The sequence below is a fragment of the Triturus cristatus genome, chromosome 7 (assembly GCF_964204655.1).
Source record: "Triturus cristatus chromosome 7, aTriCri1.1, whole genome shotgun sequence".
NCBI lineage: Eukaryota > Metazoa > Chordata > Amphibia > Caudata > Salamandridae > Triturus > Triturus cristatus.
Window position 1 is genome coordinate 583,274,026 of NC_140590.1, and position 19,960 is coordinate 583,293,985.

The following is a 19,960-nucleotide window of genomic DNA, read 5'->3' on the forward strand; positions in this document are numbered from 1 at the left end:
GGCCAGAAGTAGGGAGTGGTTGTTGTTCCCACTACTTTCTGGTCCCAAAGAAGGACAAAGGGGGTCTGCGTCCCATCTTGGATCTCCGGAACGTCAACTGCTTCCTCCGGAAGGAGAAGTTCAAAATGCTGACTGTAGCTCAGGTCTTGGCTGCCCACGACCCTGCAGACTGGATGGTAGCATTGGACTTGCAGGAGGCATATTTTCACATCCCCGTCCTGCCGGCCCACCGGCGTTACCTGCGGTTCACAGTAGGCCAGGAGCATTTTCAGTTTGCTGTGCTCCCCTTTGACCTTACCACCTCCCCTCGGGTGTTCACAAAGGTGATGGCGGTGGTCGCAGCTCACCTGCGCAGGTCAGGGGTGTCAGTCTTCCCTTACCTCGACGACTGGTTGCTGAAGGCAGATTCGCCCCAGGCAGTCGTCAACCACCTTCAGACTACGGCCGACCTCCTGCATTTGCTGGGGTTCTCCAACGTGCCGAAGTCGCACCTGAGTCCGTCTCAGAAGCTCCCCTTCATCAGAGAAGTTCTGGATTCGACGCTGTTTCTGGTTTATCCTCCGGAGCAGCGAGTCTGGGATATTCAGACTATGATTCCGATAGTTCAGCCTCTATCCTGGGTTTCAGTCAGGACTGATGGCCTCCTGCTGGTACCACATGCCAGATGGCATATGCAGGCTCTGCTGTGGGACCAGAAGTTCCAGTGGGCGCAGCATCAGGGCAACCTCTCTGATCATGTCCAGATCTCGGAGGGCACTGCACGACAATTGCAGAGGTGGCTCACGAATCACGATTGGGTCAATGGCAGATCCCTCTCCCTTCCCCAAACGGAGCACTCAGTGGTGACGGATGCATCCCTCCTGGGATGGGGTGGCCACATGGGAGAGGTGGAGATCAGAGGCCTCTGGTCTCCGGCGGAGTCCCGACTCCATATCAACCTTTTGGAGCTTCGGGCGATGCGTCTTGCACTGAAGGCATTCCTTCCTTCTGTCTGGGTAAGTGTGGTGGAGGTGTTCACGGACAACACCAACGCCATGTGGTATTGCAACAAACAGGGTGGGGTGGGGTCCTGGACCCTATGTCAGGAGGATCTGTACCTCTGGTCTTGGCTGGAACATCAAGGCGTCACCTTGGTGGTTCAACACCCGGCAGGTTCTCTGAACGCCAGGGTGGACGAACTCAGCCGCCGGTGCTTGATGGATCACGAATGGCGTCTGAACTCGGACGTGGTGCGAGGTCTCTTTCAGCAGTGGGGAGAGCCTTGGTTAGATCTATTCGCCACCAAAGAGAACGCGCAATGTCATCAGTTCTGCGCGTTGGAATTTCCAAGGCGGCCCTCGCTCGGCGACGCTTTTCGTCGCGAGTGGAGTTGCGGTCTGTTGTACGCCTTTCCGCCTATACCACTTCTGCCCAGAGTGCTGAAGAAGATTCGGCGCAACCGGGCCCAAGTCATCCTTGTGTCTCCGGATTGGGCACGAAGATACTGGTATCTCAAGCTACTCAGCATGGCGATCGACTCCCCGATCCGACTGCCTCTTTGGGAGGATCTTCTGTTGCAGCAGCAGGGGACGGTCCTCCACCCGAACCTGTCCAGCCTCCACCTCCATGCGTGGAGATTGAGCGGCGACAGTCGATCTTCCTCCCGGAGTCTGTGATGTCATTATGACAGCCAGGCGTCCCTCCACTAAAACGGTATACGCCTGCAGGTGGGACAAGTTTGTGGCATGGTGCACAGCTAGGGCTGTGGATCCCCTTTCTGCCGAGTCCTCCTGTTCCTTCTTTCTTTTGCCCAGCAGGGCTCTGCTCTGGGCACCCTCAATGGATACCTTTCAGCTGTTTCTGCTTTCTTATGGCTTCCTGCTCAGCCTTCTCTTTTCAAATCCCCTGTTGTTGCTAGACTCTTTAAAGGCATTACTCATATGTTTCCTCCTGTCCCTTTCGTAATGCCTCAGTGGGACTTGAATCTGGTGTTAACCTATCTGATGTGCGCTCCTTTTGAGCCACTTCATAATTGTCCTCTTCGTCATCTGACTCTTAAGACTACTTTCCTGGTTGCCATCACCTCTGCCAGACGGGTGAGTGAGCTCCAGGCTCTTTCTTCTAAGCCTCCTTTCCTCTCTGTCCATCCGCACAAGGTTGTTCTCAGGACTCGTCCTTCCTTTCTCCCTAAGGTGGTAACCGCCTTTCACATCAGCCAGTCTGTTACATTGCCCACCTTCTTTCTGCCTCCGCATCCCTCGAAAGAGGAAGAGAGGCTCCACCGTCTGGACCCAAAACGTGTGCTCTCCTCCTATCTGGACCGCGCGAAACAGTTTCGGGTGGACGACCACCTCTTCGTTGGCTACATGGGCGCTAAGAAGGGGCGGGCAGTGCACAAGCGGACCATCTCTCGTGGGTCGTTTTGCGCATTAAGGCCTGTTATTCATTGGCTAAGAAGGAACCTCCTGTGGGGCTGAGGGCCTCTGCAGGACATTTGTCAGGCAGCAACATGGGCCTCGCTGCACACTTTTGCCAAGCATTACTGCCTGGACAGCCAAGTCCGGAGAGACGGCTTCATTGGCCGTTCCGTGGTCCAGGGCTTCCTGGTGTGATCTTGGATCGCAGACCCACCACCGGGGTTGGTATTGCTGGGGTATCTATTCTAAGGTGAGGAATCTAACTAATGGGTTTCTTTCAGATGAACAAGTTACTTACCTTCGGTAACGATATATCTGTAAGAAACATTAGTTAGTTAGATTCCTTAGTGCCCCACCCATCCTCCCCGTTCTGCGAACTGACATTTAGGGTTAAGGTCATCCCTTTAAGGGCCCTAGATTCATGGCACCAGTGTTGGTTTCTTGCATGGCTCTGCGTTCCTGGCGCGGAAAGCTATGTACAAGAACTGACCTCCGCGCGCGACGTCATCCCGGCGATCACGACGCCTAGCGACGCGCAAGGGTATTGCTGACGAAAAATCTTTCCGGATTCAGCCTGACGGCTGGGGATATTCTAAGGTGAGGAATCTAACTAACTAATGTTTCTTACAGATATAGCGTTACCGAAGGTAAGTAACTTGTTCTTCAAATCCCAGCAGTGATATCGTCTCCGACTCTTGGTGGTTCGCAAATCTCCCTCCTGTAAACATTCCATGGCCCCCATATTTGCATCCATTTTGTCTGGCACCCCCTGGATTAATAAATGGATTTTTCCGTCGCCATGCACCAGTCCATATCATTGGCTCAATCAGCAATCTTCAATGGGCTCTGAGCTCTCCACAACCTTGCAATGTTCCTTTTAGCAATCATAAGACCCAGTGTGACCCATAGTCTCTCCCTGGCGTTCAAGTCTGTAGGATTTCAAATGTTCAACAATGCCAGTTTAATGTTACATTGAATCTGTTGCCCCAGTGCCTTCTCCATCTTGCGGACCACCCTTTCCCAATACCCCTGGATAACTGCGCACTCCCAGAGAACGTGAATAAAGGTGCCCTCTTGCCCACATTGTCGCACACAGCCACTATCTTGAGTATAACCCATACGGACCAACAAGGGCCCTGACAAGTATGATCTATGGAGAAGCTTTAGCTGAACCAGTCGGAGTTGAGAGGAAATGGCCACTTCACGAGGGGAGTCCACCGTCGCCTACCACTCTTCGTCATCTAAGCTCGCGACATTGTGATCCCATTTGCTTCTATAGCGGGTCAAGGGATCCGCCATATTGTTGATAAGCTTTTTGTAGATAAGGGATATGGCTTTTTCGGGTCGGTCGCCGTCTAGGATCCTATCTTCAAGTGGGGAGGACTCAGGGAGGACGCCACCCCTGGGGAGAACTGCGAGCAGGGCATGCCTGATTTGAAGATATCGGAAATATTCGGACTTGGCCAGTTCATAATCCTGCTGTTGTTGGGAAAAGGGAATCACCTCACCCGATTTCCATAGGTGCCCCACCTTGGAGATACCTATGAGGTCCCATTTATCGAAACCCTTCGAGCTGAACAGCCTACCCAACTGTTCACATTGCCAGAGTGGCATGGCTTGTGTGAGCTTACCCTCCCAGCCCAAGCTCCTATTCGCCTCCTTCTACACTTGCACGTCATGCCTGGTCGGGCAGGACAAGGCAGGCTTCAAAGATCGTGTAAAGAGCGCGCCCTCGAAACCATCACCAGGAGAAGCCACCTGTCGATCCGAAAGGCCGGATTATCTTGCGGTCTGTAAATACATTGGTTAATTGCTGTGAGGAGCGAGGCCCAGTAATACCTTTTAATGTCCGGGAGCCTGATGCCCCCGTCAAACCATCCTAACGTAAGTTTGTGTTTAGCGATACGGGGCAGTTTGCCCTCCCACAGCAGATCTCGAACAGTGCCGTCAAGTTCTCTGAAGTACGAAGCTGCGACTGGGAGTGCGGTGTTTTGCAATGCATATAAATGTCTGGGAAGGGACATCATCTTAAATAGGGCTGCACGTCCCAGAAGAGTCAACTTGAGCGACTTCCAGTGTTGGACGTCAGATTTAAGACGCATTAGCGGCGGTAGGAGATTATTATCATGAGATCTATATAAATCTTTAGAAACCGAGGTCCCCAGGTATTTGAAGCCTTCAGCAGCCTCTGTCAGTTGGCAACCCCGAGGAAGCAAAGGTCACTGTCTGTAGAGTGCATAGAGCACTGATTTAGACCAATTGATTGTGTATCCTGCGAACCTTCCAAATACTTGGAATATGTCCAGGACCACATTAAGGGATGCTGCTGGGGAGGCCAAGTAGAGCAAAATGTTGTCCGCGTATAACGATATGCGGTCCTCCTAGCCAGATGTCCATCTAAGGCCCCTGATAGCGGGGTCTTGTTGGATCCACGTCGCCAAAGGCTCCAGAGCCAAGGCAAAGCGAAGCGGCGACAAGGGGCAACCCTGTCTGGTGCCCCTGCCGAGAAGAAAGAAGGGGGATTTCCTATTATTGACAATTACTTGTGCAAGTGGTTGGAGGTACAAAAGTCGCACCCAGTTGATGAATTCAGGGCCGAAACCTAATTTGCGGAGCACAGCGAACATGTAGGGCCACTCGATGGTGTCGAATGCTGATGCAGCATCCAGGGATACCACAACAGCATCCTCTCTGTTTGTATCCACCCGACACAGTACTCCATGGAGCCTGCGCAGGTTGAGGGAGGCATTTCTCTCAGGATAAACCCTGTCTGGTCTGGGTAGACCAGGCCGGTGAGAACCCGGAGTGGCAAGGACCATCGCAAGGATTTTGGCTTCACAATTGAGCAGTGAAATAGGCCTATAAGACTAACACTGGTTAGCTGGCTTGCCCGCTTAATGAATGACAACAATGTTGGCCAGTCTTTGATCTTCAGGAAGGATGCCTCCTTTTTTACTTTCTGAATACATGTCATTGAGAAAGGGTGCAGTCATGTTCACCGTAAATTTGAATAATTCTATAGGGATCCCATTGGGGCCTGACGCTTTCCCCCTGCGCAGATCGTGTAAGGCCTTTTCAACTTCTGCCACTGTGATATCGAGATTTAGGCCGGAGCACTCTTCCTTAGTGAGGAATGGCATCGTAATATCGCGTAGGAGAGAGGAAACCTCCTCTTTTGTGTGCGTCGTGTGGGATGTATAGAGCAATTGGTAGTACCGGCCAAATGCGTCTGCGATGTCGTATGGTGCGGTAATGCGAGGTTGTGAGTCAGTTGCAATTTCAACCATGACAAGCTGTGCCCTGTCCCTGCGATCCAACCAGGCCAGTAACTTGCCTGCCTTATCGCCCACGTCATAGATTCTGCTGATCGTGGCCCTGTACTGTATCTTGGCTGCTTCCGTAGCTAGGTCAGAGAACTCCTTAGTTTTGATAAGGAGATTCTGTTGCACCTCCTCCAAGTCTTGTATCCGAACTGCGTTCTCTAAATCCAAAATTTCTCCCTCTAAGCGCACCATGTCTGCTCTCTACGCTGTCCAGTAATTTGGCCCAACACAACCTCCCGAATAACAGCCTTATAAGCCTCCCAGAGTACGTTTGATGAGCTAACCGATCCCGAGTTTTCCTGAAAGTAAAGATCCGACTCGCTCAAGACCTTATCTCAGATAGTGGGAGTCGTGAGATGTCAGGAGTTAATCGGCGCCACCCGGCCAATCGTGGGCTCGCCCACTTCTAAACTACACTGAACAGGTGAGTAGTCAGAGATCCCCCTAGCCAAGTGTTGTATGTCTTAGACGGTGTGAAGTTGGTGCGTAAGTGTCAACATGTAGTCTATGCGTGACATACTATGGTGAGGTCCAGAAAAATAGGTGTATTGGAGCTCACCGGGATGCAGGTGCCTGCAAACATCAACGAGGCCCATCACCCCCAGAAAACTATGGATCCGCTTGCGGGAGGGCGGCAAGTCCCTCGGGGGCCAGCGGTCCAGGTAGTCAGAGACAATGGATTAAAATCGCCCCCAATCAACAACCTTCCATCCGGTAAGCCGAGGAGGAGATCACCGAGATCAATGAAGGCCTGTGTATGTAAGCCTGGTGGTATATACACCGAAATGAGATTAAGTGTGCACCCCACCCAGATCCCAGAGATGGCCACAAATCCACCCAGGGGGTCAGTGCGGACCAAATCAACAGTTAGGTGGAACGATTTCCGGATTAATATGCCTCCCCCCCCCCGGGAACCAGAGCTGAAATCTGAGTGGGCCGCTAGCTGGCAGCCCCACCGTGACAGGGACCTACATGCATTCCCAAGCAGGTGGGTCTCTTGTAGGAGAACATTATCAGGTGAATGTCGCTTGAGGAATTGGAGAAACACACCACTCTTAATCTTGTCACCCAACCCGTTAACATTCCAGGACAGCACTTAAGCTTCTGTCTAGTCGGCGTGCCCATTACACGATTGTAAAAGTATATGTACGTCCGGAGAGGAGCACCCGGCAAGGCCCCCGGGAAGAGATGTTTGAGTACCCCATACTGTTCGCATCAATGAGTACATCAAAAATGCTGAACCTGCATCTGCCTTTGCCTGAGACCAATCAAATTTGTCATGTCTAAACAACAAATAATCCACAACACAAACAAAAATTACTTTCTTCTTTTTAAATTGAGGTTTACTCATGGGTTTATCTTCTTTTATGATAATGTAGTCTGAAGTGGGATGTGTGTCTCTTGGCTTGACTCGCTCTTCTGATCTGTGTTCTGACCGTCCTTCCCTCTCTGAGTTTTTTGATGAACTCTGAAAGGAACAAGAGGAATGTGTATCAGTATCCGGATACCTGTCAGGTGTTTACATTTTATCATAGTCCTAAGGTTATACCTCCTGTCAGAGGGCTCCTGTTGAGGAGACCTATTGCGTGATTGTGATGCATTCTGCCTATTTTTTTGTTGTTTTCTTCTTAGAAGAATTGGGTGCTTGCTTGGAGTTATCCTTTTCAGGATTTACCATTAATTGTGGTTTCGCTGGTCTAGCTCCCAAATTATCTCTACCCAGTGTACCATAGGTCTCTTCGATAATTTTAGGTAATTCTCGCTCCTGTTGTGCAGTAGTGCATTCCCTAATACCTTGGTGTATCTTGAAAATGGTGGGACTTCCCCAATCATGCCTAGGGCTATGTCATCTTCCCACAGGAGGTGGGCATAATAGTGGGTGTAGACACCCCAGATAAGAGCCCCATTGACCACTACCTGTCACTCCCTCGTAAACGCCCCTAAAATGAGTATTTAGGTGCCATCCCCAGACCCTGAACTTAGATTCCACGGGCACAAGAAGACTCTGAACAAAGAAACAATGTGGGACCGAAAACTGTGGAACTCGTGGTGGACTTTATGCGCAAACTCCTGCCTGCCACTATAGAACTTGACAATGGACATCCTCCAGTTTTTTTCTTCGCTGGATCCGGAAAGTTTTCGTCAGCAGTACCCCTGCGCGTCGATGACGTCACTGAGATGACTTAGGCGCCATCCATGCGCGCTGACGTCAGTTCTTTCTTTTTCCGCGCCTCCAAGCGCTGATTCGGTTAGAGCACATACCCTAGTCACTTTTTGACTATACTTTTGAGACTTTTTGTCTTCTCCTTTTGAGTCTTTGACTCCTGGAGCCACGTAGGGATGCCTGGGTTTAAGTCCTGGGCCTGCCGCCGCATGATGTCGGTTGCCGACCCCCATGGCGTCTGTCTCTACTGTCTGGAGCGACCATGACTCCCGGTCATGTTCCGACTCTCTGGCCATGGCTCCAAAGGCCTTACGGGAACGGTCCTGTAAGCTGCTAGGGGCCCGGCAGTCGTCTCCGTTCCATTCAAGGTCCAGGGGTCGATCAAGGGACCGATCGCGGAGCCATCATCATCATCGCTCCTCGGGGTCGAGGTTTTCACACTCGGAATCGAGTAAGAGACGACATAAGAAGAAGTCGAAAAAGGGTTTTTGCTCTCCGACGTCCCTGTGTCGCCTGCTTTTCGTTCCTTTCGTGGCCACGGAAGGGGCGCCTGACACATTCGTTCAGCCACAAACCTGCGCAGAACCAACCTCAGCATGACCGCGGACGTGGTTCCCACCGCGGTGGGACGGGGGGGTGTCAGTGTGCGGGTCAGTCCACCTTCACTCCCGCAGCATCTGCCTCAAAGCCTTCCCAGTCCGAGCTTTGGGGCTCACCCCACGCCGGTGGGTGGCAGGATTCGCCATCAGCTCCCCTACTGGCGTTCCTTTACCTCAGACAGGTAGGTGCTGCAAATCGTTCGAAGGGGCTACTCCGTCCCCTTCGAGACTGCCCCTCCAGCCATGCCACCTCAGTACCACTGCATATCGGGGACCATTTTGCGCTTCTCCAGGGGGAAGTCACGGCCCTCTTGGCCAAGGGGGCCATCAAGCGCGTTCCTGGGCCAGAAGTAGGACATGGTTGTTATTCCCACTACTTTCTGGTCCCCAAGAAGGACAAAGGGGGCCTGCGTCCCATCTTGGACCTCAGGAACGTCAACCCCTTCCTCCGGGAGGAGAAGTTCAAAATGTTGACTCTAGCTCAGGTCTTGGGTGCCCTCGACCCCGTAGACTGGATGGTAGCGTTGGATTTACAGGACACATATTTTCATATCCCCATCCTGCCGGCCCACCGGCGTTACCTGCGGTTCACGGTAGGCCACAAGCACTTTCAGTTTACCGTGCTCCCGTTTGGCCTTACCAGCGCCCCTTGGGTGTTCACGAAAGTGATGGCGGTGGTCGCAACTCATCTGCGCAGATCAGGGGTTCCAGTCTTCCCCTAGCTCGACGACTGGGTGTTGAAGGCGGGCTCGCCCCAGGCAGTCGTCTTCCACCTCCAGACTACGGCCGACCTCCTGCATTTGCTGGGGTTCTCCATCAATGTGCCGGAGTCGCATCTGAGTCCCTCTCAGAAGCTCCCCTTCATCGGAGCGGTTCTGGATTCGACGCAGTTTCGGGTTTATCCTCCCGAGCACGAGTCCGGGATATTCAGGCTGTGATTCCAATCTTTCAGCCTCTATCCCGGCTCCTGGGCCTGATGGCCTCCGGCATCCTGCTAGTGCAACATGCCAGATGGCATATGCGGGCTATGCAGTGGTACCTGAAGTTCCAGTGGGCACAACATCAGGGCAACCTGTCCGATCACGTCCAAATCTCAGAGGGCACTGCACGACAGTTGCAGTGGTGGCTCACGAATCGCGATTGGGTCAATGGCAGATCCCTCTCCCTTCCCCAACCGGAGCACACAGTGGTGATGGACGCTCCCCTCCTGGGATGGGGCGGCCAAATGGAAGAGGCGGAGATCAGAGGACTCTGGTCTCCGGCGGATTCCCGGCTCCATCTCAACCTTTTGGAGCTTCGGGCGATCTAACTTGCACTGAGAGCATTCCGGTCCGGGGAAGTGTAGTGCAGGTGTTTACGGACAACACTATACCGCCATGTGGTACTGCAACAAACAGGGCGGGGTGAGGTTGTGGACCTCTGTCAGGATGCTCTGCGCCTCTGGACATGGCTGGAACATCAGGGCATTTCCCTGGTGGTTCAACACCTGGCAGGTTCTCTGAACACCAGGGCGGACGAACTTAGCTGCCGGTGCATGGTGGATCACGAATGGCATCTGAACTCGGACGTGGCGCAAGGTCTCTTTCTGCAGTGGGGAGAGCCTTGGTTATATCTATTTGCCACCGAAGAGAACGCGCAATGTCATCAGTTCTGCGCGTTTGAATTTCCAAGGCGGCACTCGCTCTGCGACGCTTTTCATCGCGAGTGGAGTTGCGGTCTGTTGTACGCCTTTCTGCCTATACCACTTCTGCCCAATGCGCTGAAGAAGATCCGGCGCGATCGGGCCCAAGTCATTCTTGTGGCTCCGGATTGGGAAAGAAGATACTGGTATCCCGAGCTACTCAGCATGGCGATCGATCCCCCGATCCGGCTGCCTCTTCGGTAGGGTTATCTATCGCAGCAGCAGGAGACGGTCCTCCACCCGAACCTGTCCAGCCTCCACCTCCATGCGTGGAGATTGAGCGGTGACAGTTGACAGCTTTCCACCTTCCTTCGGAAGTCTGTGATATTATTCTGGCAGCCAGGCGTTCCTCCACTAAGATGGTATACGCCTACAGGTGGAACAAATTTGTGGCATGGTGCACGGCAAAGGCTGTGGATCCCCTTTCGGCCCTTCTTTCCGAGGTTCTTTTGTTCCTTCTCTCTTTGGCCCGGCAGGGCTCTGCTCTGGGCACTGTCAAGGATTATCTCTCGGCCATTTCTGCCTTTCTACGGCTTCCCGATCAGCCTTCTCTTTTTAAGTCCCCGCTTGTTAATCGCTTCCTGAAAGGCATTACACACACCTTTCCTCCCGTGCCTTTCATCATGCCTCAATGGAACTTAAATCTTGTCTTGACCTATCTGATGTGTGCTCTCTTTGAGCCACTTCATACCTGCCCTTACGTCTTCTCACTCTCAAGACCGCTTTCCTGGTAGCTATCACCTCTGCCAGGCTCTTTCTTCTAAACCTCCTTTTCTCTGTGTTCATCCGGACAAAGTGGTTTTAAGGTCTCGTCCTTCTTTCTTGCCAAAGTTTGTCACGTCCTTCCACATCGGGTAGACCATCACTTTGCCCACTTTCTTTCTGCCTCTGCATCCTTCAAAAGAAAAAGAGGTTCCACCGTCTGGACCCAAAACGTGCGCTCTTGTTCTATCTAAAGCGCACACAACAGTTCTGGATAGATGACCAACTTTTTGGTGGCTATGTGGGTGCCAAGAAAGGTCGGGCCGTGCATAAACGGAACATCTCTCGGTGGGTCGTTCTGTGCATCAAAGCCTCTTACTCGTTGGCTAAGATGGAGCCTCCTGTGGGGCTGCGTTCCCATTCTACCAGCCACTACTGCCTTGGGACGCGGCGTTCCCTTGAAGGACATCTGTCAGGCAGCTATGTGGGCCTCGTTGCACACTTTTACCAAGCATTATTGCCTGGACAGCCAAGTCTGGAGAGACAGCTTCTTTGGCCGTTCTGTTCTCCATGACTTTCTGGTGTGATCTTGGTTCACTGACCCTCCACCGGGGTTGGTATTGCTGGGGTATCTATTCTAAGGTAAGGAATCTATCACTAACGTGTTTCTTTCAGATGCACAAGTTACTTGTTGAAGTAAGAGAGGATACGATATTCTTCTTTTGAAGTATTTATTGTACAGGTCAATGACACCCACAGCCCGGCGCTCCCGCTGCATACCAGGATCTCCAGCAACTGCCTAACGTTGAAGGAATCCTCGTACGCATCGTTCGCAGCCAGACTGTAGAACCTCAGTTAAATGAATACGAACCCTCGCGCACTAAGCACGAGAACATATACGCACATACCTCATACTACAACTTCTCTCCTTCTAACAAACAGAAGTGAATGGTTAACTATTAATACAGCAATGCTAATTGAAATCATTAAGACAAAACATAGTCATTAAATCTTGCAGGCAATCTTCTTTGACGTGTATCCAAAACAGTAGGAGAAGACAATGCATGCCCAATACTATCATGAGGAACCTTGTCAGATAATTGTCCTCCCACTGATTCACCAGCCTCCCCCGATGTGAACCATCATGCAGCCAAATTGTCCAATCAGATTGATCAAACTGTTGCTTAGACAGTTTCAATAAGGATGAAACCTGTGAATCAGTTAGTCGGACAAGCGATCTCTTGTTCCACCACCCTTTATACCCAAGGAGTGCTGAACCTTTATGCACATCTGTAACCTGCACTGGAGAAGAGAACTTAGACAAACCTTTTGCCACTTTCTTTGGGTTTTTGATAAGAACCCAATCATCAATTTTTAAATCAACATCATTAAAACTCTTCTTTTGATCATACACCTTTTTCATGTAGGATTGTTTTTCGAGAATCCGTGAAGCTAGATTAATATCTTGAGGTGTAGTCTCACTTCGTTTACCCTGCAGCCAACCAGGGCACAGGGTAGTGTGAACTTTCCTTCCTCTCAACAGAGAAAAAGGCGGGAGACCTGTTGTACAATGTGGTGAAATGTTGTATGACCATAATTTTTCCTCAACAAAATCCTGAACATTCTTTTTTGAAGAAAGAGCTACCTGAATAGCATCTTTGACCACCCTGTTAGCCCTTTCAACTAACCCATTAGATGATGGTGAGTACAAAGCAACCTTGAAATGAGTGACATCCTTTTCCGCTAAAAATTCCTCAAATTTCTGTGAAACAAAGTGTGTACCATTGTCACTAACGATAATGGAGGGCGAACCTTCAATAGTAAACACTCTCTTCAAAAATCTAATGGCATTATTGGAACTAGGTGAATCACAAAACATATGATAAATCCATTTGGAATGATAGTCAACCAACAGAATAAAATATCTCAACTCGGGAGGTAAAAGATCATAAGGACCAGAGAAATCCATCGCAACCTTTTCCCAAGGTTTGTCTGGAAAAGGGACCGGATGTAAGGGTGTTTTCATGACCCTCCATTTTTTGTCTGACAAAAGGCACTCTGAGCATGAATCAATGTAAAACTTGACTTGTGATTCTAAAGATGGCCACCAATAATACAACTTAATAAGTTGAGAGGTTTTTGAAATCCCCAAATGACCCTGATGTGCACATTTAATAATATCTTCCCTCAAACTCACCGGGGGAACAAAGGATTCATGTCTCATAACCATCCCATTGACCAAGGAAAGTTCAGAAGCCACCATAGAAAAGGCTTTTAACTCATTTGACAGCTTTCTACTCTCTGGCCAACCCTTTACAATATATTGCATGACCAATTTGAGTGTAATATCCTTACTATAAGCTTCCAACCAAGTTTGTTCAGTAATGGTAGGACATTCTTTGATTGCGTCAAGTGCAGCAACAACACACTCTGTGTCCTCAACAACATCTAAATCAGGAGCATCATAAGATGCCATGCGTGACAGACAATCAGCCCTGAAATTTCCCCCACCAGAAATGTGTTTTATGGTAAAATGAAATTCTTGCAATTTCGACAAAAGCCGAATCAACCTGGCAGAGGTCCTACCAAACCCATCACCATCAAGTAAATGTGTAAGAGGTTTATGATCGGTGAATATTTCAAATTCACGTCCCCAAATGTAGTTCCTGAACTTCTCTATTGCCCAAACGCAAGCAAGTGCTTTGCGTTCAATTGTGCTATAATGGGTCTCTGCAGGTTTGAGCATTCTGGATGAAAAGGCTATGGTATGTTCCTTTCCTGCTACCCACTGACCAAGAACTGCCCCCAAACCTGTCAGACTGGCATCCACCATAATGAAACATTTAGCATCATCTTGAAAAGCATGAAGAGCAGGAGCTTCAACAATCATTTTTTTTGTTTGATCAAAAGAAGATGAGACTTCCTTGGACCAGAGAAACTTTGAACCTTTACGCAACAGGGCACGTAATGGCTCCACGGTCTGGGCATATCCTTTAACAAAACGGGCATAGTACTCTGCCAAACCTAAGAAAGAGCGAAGCGCATCTTTATCTTTGGGAGGAGTAGCCTGACTGATGGCCTCGACAAGCGAAAACTTAGGTTTTATCCCCTGACAAGACAACGTATGACCTAAGTAATCTAACTGGTTTTTCCCAAATTGACACTTGTCAGATCTGATAGTCATGCCCGCATCATTCAACTTGGATAGAACACAAGTAAGATTTTTCAGATGTGTTTCCAAGTCATTTGCAAAAACCAGTATATCATCTTGATAAGCTTGGACACCTGGCAGATCTTGAAATAAACTATCCATAATTTTTTGAAAAACACTGGCTGCAGATGCCAGGCCAAAAGGAAGCCTAAGATATTTATAGACACCAAAGGGTGTGACAAAAGTGGTAAGCTCTTGTGAATCATCTGTTAAACAAATTTGGTGATAGGCTGAACGAAGATCGATTAATGAAAAATATTTTGCACCCCCTAAACTAGCAAGAAGATCATGAATCCTTGGGAGTGGGTGACAATCAACTAATATGTTTTTATTTAAAGTGCGCAAGTCCGCACATAGCCTCACCTCGCCTGATTTTTTGCGGACGATAACGATGGGAGAAACCCATTCTGAAGAGTTGCAAGGTGCAATGACCCCATCATCACACAATTTTTTAAGTGTAGACTTGAGTTCATCCCTAGCACTAAGTGGTAAAGTGCGAACCTTATGTACAAAGGGTTGAGCATTTGCTTTTAACTTAATCCGATGTTGGAAACCTTTGACAGTGCCAAGTTTATCGGAAAACAAGTTAGGAAAAAGATCTAGAATCTTTCTGAGATCATGTGATTGATCCGTGCCATCAACACAATCTACTGAGCTTAGTACATCTTCTGACCATCCGACTGGGGAATAACCTTGGGGTGGATCACCCCGCATAATGGGATTATCCCCCCCAGGGAGGAGGTACAGCCCCATTCTAGCAAGATCTTGCCAACCAACTATATTGCGTCCCCTAACTGCAACATAGACTTTAGTGTATATTGATCTTTCGAGACATTCCAACCTAGAAATGAAAAATCCCAACATCTCTATGTCAAATTCACCAAACGCTTTTGGGTTGATGTCTGTTTTGGTCAAGGTGATGGAATTCTTCCATTTCTCCAAAAACAGTACATCAGATAAAATGGTTATAGGAGAACCTGAATCTGCCATGATAGGAATTTCAATTTTACCAAATAGTGCAACACCTATGGGGCCTTTGACCTGATGTGAATTGAAAATTGAGTTACATTCAATCGAGACAATCATGTCATGAAATTGATTTGTACAATCCTCAAGGGATTCCACAACTTCAATGCTATTAACTCTAGTAGGTCTCTTGACAGATTTACAAACGCTTTGAAAGTGGCCAATTTTTTGGCATGAAACACATCTTTTCCCTGACGCAGGACACATGGGATGATTTCCAAGATGTGAACGAGAACCGCATCTGAAACATATCGTATTAACCTTTCTGAAAGGTTGCTTATAAATTTTGCGAACATTAACGGCATTGACAGAATTCGCAGGTTCGTTTGGAACCAAACTGAAAGAGTTAACAGACTGGTCTTGTTGAAGAACTTTTGACGTAACAATTGACCTTTCAATACTTTTGGCAATATCAACTGTATCTTGTAAGGATGGTTTTCTACAGCTTAGTAGGCGTTCCTGTATTTTTCTGGAAAAACAAGCAAAAACAAACTGGTCACGTATATAAATTTCTGGATCTGCTTCAAATTCGCAAGTGGAAGCAAGAACGCGTAATGCAGCGATGTATTCATCTACTGTTTCATCCTCACGCTGTTTCCTCTTGTGAAAATTATGTCTCTCAAGCATAATGTTTGGTTCTTGGTCATAATGTCTTGCCAAACGAGCTAACGCTTCTTTATAAGAATTCCAATGTTGCGCATCTCCAGCTTCCCCAGGTGGTGTTGGGAATTTTGGTAAATTCTCAAAAACATGTTGCGCTGCCAGGCCCAAACAACCATACAGAATAGCAACTTTACGATCATGAGAAAATTTAACAGCATCTATAGCCACAATATGATTTTCAAAGGCTTTAACCCACTGACGCCATGGAATTTCAGGTTTGCCAGGTCGTTGTAGAAAAGGAGGAGGTTGTGCAAACTGCTGAGCAGAAGCCATGACCAAAATGGATTATTGATAAATTATAGGTGAGACAAAATTTGAACAATGAATGGGTTACTATGCTGTTAAATAGAAAAATTTCAAGTTTAAAATGAGCAAGTGACTATTATGCTGTTAAATCAAACAATTTTAAATCATTACTACATACAAAACACAAAAAAATGAAATGGTTCTTTAAAAAGTGAACAAAATATCCTTGAACTAAACTTGAGAGTACATATGAGAGGTGTGCCTGTCACCGTGAAAGGTGCAGGCTGAAATGTGCTTGAGACGAAAGTGTGCCTGTCACTGTGTTAAAAACGAAGGTTGGATCCTACCTGGGATCAGAAGAATAGTGTTAACAGCCAGGTAATGCCTCAGCGCGTGGCTGCCTTCGAGTATAAATAAATAAGCGTCGGTCTTCCTGACTCGAGCTTGTAGGCGTTGCTAGGAAACCTTTGAGTGTGATGTCAGCGTCGATCTTCCTCACTCGAGCTTGTGGGCGTTGCTAGGAAACCTGCGTGTGATGTCAGCGAAGGAAGCCCTCCCTCGTTGCTAGGAGACAGCGCGTTGTAATCGCAATGTCTCCAATTACGAGAAAGTGGCCCAGAATGCCTTCGGAATAACACCGATATGCAGGAAGTAGTTAAAAATAAATGACCAATGAGGCTGGCAGCAGGAGCGTGAAAACGTAACAAGGCGGAGTCCCGTAGAAAACTGCTGCGCCCAAATCTCCGAAATATGCTGGTGGGTGTCAGACGCGTCGGTCCGTTCTTCTTCCTTGTCGCCAAATGAAGTAAGAGAGGATACGATATTCTTCTTTTGAAGTATTTATTGTACAGGTCAATGACACCCACAGCCCGGCGCTCCCGCTGCATACCAGGATCTCCAGCAACTGCCTAACGTTGAAGGAATCCTCGTACGCATCGTTCGCAGCCAGACTGTAGAACCTCAGTTAAATGAATACGAACCCTCGCGCACTAAGCATGAGAACATATACGCACATACCTCATACTACACTTGTGTAACAATATATCTGTAAGAGACATTAGTTAGTGATAGATTCCTTACCGCCCCACCCATCCTCCCCGTTCTGCGAACTGAAATCTAGGGTTAAGGTCATCCCTTTCATGGCCCTAGTTTCATGGCACCAGTGGTCAGTTTCTTGCATGGCTCTGCGTTCCTGGTGCAGAAAGGCGTGTACAGAACTGACGTCGGCACGCATGGGTGGCGCATACAGAGACCCCTTTTGCCTTGTTTCCCCAGCAATCCAGCAAACTCCTGAGAACTTGGCCATGGCACTTTAGACCTTGGCCCCAGACCGTCCGATTTCCAAAAGAGTAACCACAAAAAATACTATAATTGCATTGCTTTTCCACTTGCCTTTTTCCTTCTATGGGAAATATATTGTGTGTAATTACACACAACTGTGGTTATTGTATTTTACTGTAATTTATCGGTATTGCAAAATGCATTTATCTTGTACCGAAGTACTTAGTCTAAATATGTATATAAAAAGTACTATTTTTCAAATTTGGTCTCAACTTCATTTTTTGAGTGTGTGTAATCATTTATTGTCTTGGTGTGTACAACAAATGGCAAGTACTACCCTCTGACATGCCTAACTGCTCACCCACGCTACCACAAAAGTAGAGCGTTAGTATTATCTACTTTTGCCTATGTAAACCAAAAAGGGTCTCTTTGACCTCTCTGCACAGTGTACCCCATTGTGGTGTACTATACAGAGAGGTGGTTTTCCTACAGTATTGCTCGAGCTAAAGTCTTATGGATCCAACCTGACACCTGGGAAATTCTATGGTAAGGAATCTGCGGCAAGATCATGTGTCTACCAGATAAGGCATTATCGAAGGTAAGTAACTTGTTTGTCAGGTGTGCAGCGATGGGTACTTCGTCCACCCATCCCTGCAGGACTTTTTAGTTTAGAATTTGTCCGCAGCCCACCACCGGGGCTGGTATTGCTTGGGTATCTGTTCAAAGGTAAGGAATCTACGGCTAGATCTCTCTATCAGATGAACAAGTTACTTACCTTCGGTAACGCATTTTCTGGTATAGAAAAGATATAGCCGCAGATTCCTTATTGACCTACCCATTCACCCTGCTCTGCAGACAAGTTTCTAGGGTCAGGGCTGATTCCTTTCAGGTTGTATACACAAGTGTCAGTGAACCTCATGGCTAAACTCTCTTGGCATGTAAAGTCGTGAAAAGTAAGTGACTTCAGCACGCAGAGGTGGCACCCATATAGGTTGGATGTCACTTCCAGTGCGGGCGAAGCCGACAATTCCATGTGGAACTGATTAGCGCTACCTACCGGCGCACAGGGCTACTGCTCAAGCAAAAATATTCCATATCCAGTCTGACGCCTGGGAAATTCAGGGGTAAGGAATCTGCATCTAAATCTTGTCTATACCTGATAATGCGTTACCGATGGTAAGTAAATTGCTAAACGTGCCATATTTGCCAATGTTGTTAATTGCAAAGTTTTTTTCCACAAAGTAGTTTCTGGATCCAAACTAGTGCCTGGGACGATTTGCATACGCAATTTCCATGAATTCACCTAGCCATTACAAAGAAAGTAGCTTGGAAATCTTGTACAGCATTTTGAATTATGTCATTGATTTATTTTTGTATCTGGAAGACTATGGGTCTGATTTAGAGTTGGGAGGACACAGTACTGGGCCAAACTCTTAAACTACCTCTCTTATATAAAGTCAGACAGACTGTGAGGTTTCCATTGGTGGTGCTTCAGTTGGCTCGTAAAACTTATTCCGATGGCCTGATGAAGCACTGGCTGCCAGAGTAAGGGCTTCAGGCCTGCCCACCCTATTTACTGCTGACGATCCAATGTCTTTTTCGGCTGGCTATCAATGTCGAGGAAAGCTTGAAACTGGTGAATATGAAAATCCAAATAATGCCCCGCCCTCCAACCCATAGAAAAAACATCCTGGTTATGTGGGAGGAGTCATTAGCCATTTGTTTTTCAAAAACTCCCACTTTGGGTGCTCGTTTTGAAAAACAAAAGGTTTGGTGGATGGCTGTCAAAACTGACAGCAGTTGTACGTCAAATTGTTGTACCTCAGTGGAAACGGCAGTTAGCTCTAAATTTGGTGGGTGGTTGTCTGTTAGCATGGCAAATGTAATATACTCCTCCAGCCTAACAGGGCAACTACAAAACGCCAAACTCTAAATCGAGCCCTATGTTACTATAGAATAAAAAATGTGTGCCTGCCACGTAGGACTACTCTCCAGTTGTAAAGTTATTAATTCTATTAGGTCCTAACATACTTACCGTATACAAACTTATGTTTTCTCTTTAGCTGTAGTCTTGCACCAGGGACGTTTACTGGGACTGAGGGGTAAGTGATATAAACCTTAAAGAAATATCTTTTTTATTTCTTGATAGCCCACTGGGGTCCATCATTTTTAAGGATTACTGTGTTCATTTTGATAAATGTTATAAGTGGAACAAATATTTTTCATTTATTTTTGGTAAGTTGCCACCTACATTACCTGCTTATCGTATCCTATATAATGCAAATAAAAGTAGTTATTCATAAAATCTGTCATCGCTTGTACCCTCCATTATGTAATATTAAATACCTTTTCTTACAATTAAATATCTCCATTTATATATATGATCTTGGATCACTGTGAAAGACATAAAATGCTCTCCAGAGATAATATTCACAATATGTATCAGAAGGGGGATGGGAGCACACTGCTACCTCTCAGCACAGTTCACCCCTTTGCATCCTGGTACATGCAGTTCAATTTAAATGCTTACTTGACATTTTGCAGAGTGTCTCACCAAAGTTGGTGCAGGTTAGTGCTGTTAATCTCTAGACACATGTGTTTCTGGATTTCATCCTTCTTCAGTAGAGATAAAACGAAATTCTTCTGGGGTTTGCTGAGAAAGCTGCCA

General features: G+C 47.7%; 1 protein-coding gene across 3 annotated transcripts in view; it reads left to right on the forward strand.

Annotated features, from left to right (window-relative positions):
• SPAG9 (sperm associated antigen 9) overlaps positions 1-19,960 on the forward strand; it is a 1,633,747-nt gene that overhangs the window by 1,509,567 nt on the left and 104,220 nt on the right. For all 3 annotated transcript variants that reach the window (XM_085617154.1, XM_085617155.1, XM_085617156.1), the window contains one exon: positions 19,356-19,394. In XM_085617154.1, coding sequence (XP_085473280.1) covers positions 19,356-19,394 — 39 coding nt within the window. The remainder of the gene's footprint in view (positions 1-19,355; positions 19,395-19,960) is intronic.